The sequence below is a fragment of the Lactuca sativa genome, chromosome 5 (assembly GCF_002870075.4).
Source record: "Lactuca sativa cultivar Salinas chromosome 5, Lsat_Salinas_v11, whole genome shotgun sequence".
Classification (NCBI taxonomy): domain Eukaryota; kingdom Viridiplantae; phylum Streptophyta; class Magnoliopsida; order Asterales; family Asteraceae; genus Lactuca; species Lactuca sativa.
This window is the reverse complement of record NC_056627.2, coordinates 6,749,834-6,754,153: the sequence shown is the minus strand read 5'-3', so window position 1 is coordinate 6,754,153 and position 4,320 is coordinate 6,749,834. Positions and strand designations below refer to the sequence as shown.

The 4,320-nt window shown below is 35.0% G+C and overlaps 1 protein-coding gene across 2 annotated transcripts; it reads right to left on the bottom strand.

Annotated features, from left to right (window-relative positions):
* Nucleotides 1-369: 369 nt before the first annotated feature.
* Nucleotides 370-3,453, bottom strand: LOC111883570 (uncharacterized). Of its 2 annotated transcripts, XM_042902355.2 has the most exons (6): nucleotides 3,297-3,453; nucleotides 1,300-2,320; nucleotides 1,065-1,214; nucleotides 782-973; nucleotides 521-642; nucleotides 370-423 (listed from the first exon to the last, which is right to left on the bottom strand). In XM_042902355.2, the coding sequence occupies exons 2-5, from the start codon at nucleotides 2,299-2,301 to the stop codon at nucleotides 562-564; spliced, it is 1,425 nt and encodes a 474-aa protein (XP_042758289.1). In that variant the 5' UTR covers nucleotides 2,302-2,320; nucleotides 3,297-3,453; the 3' UTR covers nucleotides 370-423; nucleotides 521-561. The 2 variants fall into 2 exon arrangements, with proteins under 2 accessions (XP_042758289.1, XP_023735660.1); XM_023879892.3 differs by having other exon boundaries at nucleotides 370-642.
* Nucleotides 3,454-4,320: the final 867 nt, after the last annotated feature.

The following is a 4,320-nucleotide window of genomic DNA, read 5'->3' as shown; positions in this document are numbered from 1 at the left end:
TGTGGATAAAGTGTTGAATGCATATAAAGTTTGTCCTTTTTTCTACAAAAAATAAACCGTTCTACCATTATATTGAAACAACTTTCTTGACAATATTCAATCTATTCTAACAATATTAATCAATTTGGCATGAGAGGAGTCTGGAGAGAAAAAAACCAGTTAGGTAAAGATTGATATCTTAATACACGAAGGCATGTTTTTGGTTTAACTCATTAAGTCACTCTATCCAGATTAAGTAAAAAAAGAAACGATCATGTATAGTCAGTCATCTAAATCAAGTGTTTACCCCATCAAACACATCAAGTGTGGAAAAGAAACAGTCCATTAATTTTTTTTTTGTTTTTAAAGTAGTACCAGGAACAAAAATCATGGAGTTACTATCAAATTCAGCATAAAAAAAGGAGGAATCACCCTTTGTGGACGCTGTTGAATCAATCAAAGCATGTATTATTATTACAAACTACAAAAAGTATATAACCAAGTAAAAGAAAAAAACATTGCAGTTGATGGGTGATGTTACCATGAGTAGTAGTAATGTTTGTCTGTGTCTGTGTGACTGATTCATTTGTAAGTCTGTGAAACCTCGGAAACCAACTTATCCATAAACTGACATTTTTTGTCGAATCCCCAACCTGGGTTGCTCTGCAGTGCAAATATATATATAAATCAAATATGTAATGTAGGAATCAACTCATTTAGCCACACCAATAAAGCTAAAGCATAACAGTTGATAAAGCCATAAAGGTTTTTAAAAAAAAAAAAAAAAAAAAAAAGGTGAAACCTTGAGAGAGAGAACAGCTCGATCAGTAAATCGCTTGACAGAGGCAGGTGCAGTTGCAGGCAGAGTATTTGCAACTCTCTCAAGCTCCTCCCCTTGTTTTTTAGCAGTCACCCTGTTAGTGTTGGGCCCACTATAGAACTCCACAAGTTCTTTCATTAGAGGCACATTCTTCATCGTCTCTTCCACAACATCCTGAAATAAAAATAAAAACCACCATTCCACCAAATCACCAATTAGTCAATTACAAACAGAAAAGAAAGACAAAAAAAAAAACCTCACTTACCTGCCACTCTTTGTTGGTTTGAATATTTTCATAAGCCATTAGGAAGGGCTTCATTTTCTCAAGAGCATCTCGAAGAGGTACAGGAGGCTTCTCATCAATGTCAGGATTCGAATCAAACTCAGCCATTAAGTATTCTGCTTCACACTCCAACTACAAAATATGTCAGCTAATTATGTTACAATATATAGATATAACTTTGAGTTGAATGATATAATTAACGAAAAGGAGTCCATACCAAAAGATTGGTATGCATTGCATCCACATGGGCATCTTCTTCAGGAGAGGGTAACACATTTGCACTGGCTTCTTCAAATGCTTGAGTCAAAATGTCAAACTTCTCAGGACCAAGATATTTAGCAAGCTTTTCAGCATTCACTTTGTCAAGCTCTGTTTCTTCCTCATCTTCCTCATTCTCATCAAACTCAGACATCCCCCTTCCTCTCCCTCTACCCCTACCCCTACCTCTCCCCCTACCCCTTCCAGTCCAACCTCCCCGTTGACCTCCCATACCACGACCACCCGCTCCTCTAAACCCTCCACCATCTTCACCGACCACATCACCGCCCCTTGAAAGTATCCCCCTAGCCTTGTTGATCGCCTCTTCTTGACTCATTTTAGGGGAACTTGGTCGAGGCTTTACTACTGGTTGTTGTTGTTGTTGTTGTTGTTGTCTGGGTTTGATATGGCGATTTACTTCCTCGCCCTTTTCAGTGCCAACATTTGCTGTTGGTTGGGCGGGCTTTCCACGACCCGCACCGGATAAAACCGACAAAATGCTTGATGGGAGATTAGTCTTAGTCTTCTCTTGGGTTTCTGCTTTTGGAGGTAAAATTACGTCTCCGTCCTTGCGAAAGAATATAGGTCTCTTAGGTTGTGAAGTATCATCAGATTGAGAAGGTGGGACAGGTGTCGTTTGTCCACGACCACGGCCAGCGACAGTATTGACACCTGGCGCCCCGAAAGAAGAAAATTGAGGTTTCCCCCGACCATGACCATGACCACGACCGAGTGGAGGGGAGAAGGGTTTCTTGTCTTCAGGAGTTGGTGGCTCATTCTTACCAGGAACAGAATCTATGACACCGAACTTGGGGAAATCAGATCCTCGGCCCCGCCCTCTGCCGCCACCATCATTTCCAGCAGATGTAGAGAAATCAGATGATGATGATGACAAGACAAGGGCTTTTCTGCTCGTGTGGCCGATAACAGGTTGTGAAAGCTTTCCCAAGCTCCGTCTCATGGTTGACTATATGCAGATCCTAAAACCAGTTTGAAATACACGGATTCAACAATAATAAACCAAAATATCAAGATTCTCACTTTTGATATGTGTGTATCTTGTTACAGGCTTCATTAATCTTGTGACTCAGCTATTACCATGTTTTTCCATAATAAAATGAACTTAGTACACTTTGTTGGGTATATCATGAGCTATCTAATTCTTCTTTAGAACTGTTTTAGTTACAATGGATAAACACCTAAACTTATATTGTGCATTTGCAGTGGCTTTCATCTACTTCATTCATGCTTTCTGAATTTATTTATTTACTAGATATTTACCAGTTAGCTCGGATACTTAGATGTTATAAAATGAACATTACATCTAGAAGCACAAATGATATCTGATTTCGGACAGGATTATCAAACAGCAGATATGATTAATCAATAAGGTTAACATATGGGTAGAGAAATACAGGTAACGGGGAGGTTACATGTATTAACATGCACTTTAGCTTATTTATTTAACCCATTAATATGCATATGGATCCAAATTGCCACATCTAGCATAAAGCCATATAGACCACTACATTGCCAATGCAAGACATCAATCTTGAATGAAAAGCACTGAAATTTCGTGTAGAGATAGAATGTTAACGAAATTCGAAAATAGGTTTACCGGATAAGCCCTAAAAACTAGAGCGCCACAGCAATTAAAAGCAAAATGATGAAAATACCGTGTCTAAAGATGTATACTTTCATTGGGGCATTTCATCGAACACTTGGTGCTCATAACATATAAAGGAGGTAAACACATCAAATGAATCGAGTTGTAGTAAAAGATATCGATTAACATCATATTTTCATCATCAAACAAGGGTTTATTCTAGGGTTCGGATTCTACTCTATGAACCCCACTGTAGTTGTACATGTAATAGTGTGGTAGTGTTTACGGGGTTTACAATAAAACTCATCAAAAACAACAAAAGCACAAGCGAATCAAATAATGCAGCATACCAGAAGCAGAAGTTGACGCCTCAAAATCTTCGTTTGAAGTCTCAGATGTCGATCGATTGTTGTAGGGAACGGAAAGTGTCCTCCGGACTGGAAGACTTGTTACGATTTTCTATGGGTAAATCTTGCCTTATATTTTCAGAATCGACGGATTTAGGTTGAATTTTGTATTTGAGAACATTTTAATTTTTTTATTTTACAATATTTTAGATCAATTTATAATAAATCGTAGAATAGTATTTTTTTGCATATCTTTTTTTTTTTTAAGTGAATCGTATCAACAGTTTTTTTTTTATCCACAACAATTAATGTATCATATAATTGTATAATACAACATTTTAAAACATCAATTGTTATGTATGGAAAAAATTATTATATACAGATCAGCTCCTTTTTTTTAATTAATTAGGTGTGAGACTCATACATTACATGAGTTTTATTTAAAAAAAAGTAAATACAAAATTTAAAACATTTGAAAATTTTGAATTTATAAGAAAAGTGAGAAAAATATTAAATTATAAAAATTAAAGTGTTTTTTTATTTTTTAAATTTAAACAAATAAATTAGATAAATAAATAAATAAAATTAATGAATCTTTAATTTAGTACTTTTGAAATTAAAAGAAAATTTTATTAATGAAATTGATATGCATTTATTATTGAATTTAAATACTGTTAATAAAATGAAAAAACCATAAAATGATATGTGGAATAAAAATAAATTTAAAATAACCATGAAATTACATATGGCAAAATAAATAAGAATGTGACATGTGGCAAAAAGATCTTTATTTATTATGAATGATATCTTTTGGTATCGTAATTTTTTGGTTTTGCAATGTAACACCCATAAAAATCAGGTTAAATTTAAACTTTTTCAAAACACTTATAACCATTTAACATTACAAAGTTTGTTTTCAAAATAATAAATATTAGAGTATCCCAGTATCAAATCATAAAATCATAACAGCAGGAGGGGCGGTACAATCATATCTTCGCCTTCCCGCGATCACCCGAAGTACCTGAAA

Excerpts from the sequence above, each read along its gene's own strand:
- LOC111883570 (XM_023879892.3), bottom strand. The coding sequence starts at position 2,301 with ATGAGACGGAGCTTGGGAAAGCTTTCACAACCTGTTATCGGCCACACG. Across the intron at positions 974-1,064 it reads AAACCAACAAAGAGTGGCAG|GATGTTGTGGAAGAGACGAT; the intron begins GTAAGTGAGGTT and ends TTTTTATTTCAG. Across the intron at positions 643-781 it reads GAGCTGTTCTCTCTCTCAAG|AGCAACCCAGGTTGGGGATT; the intron begins GTTTCACCTTTT and ends TTTGCACTGCAG.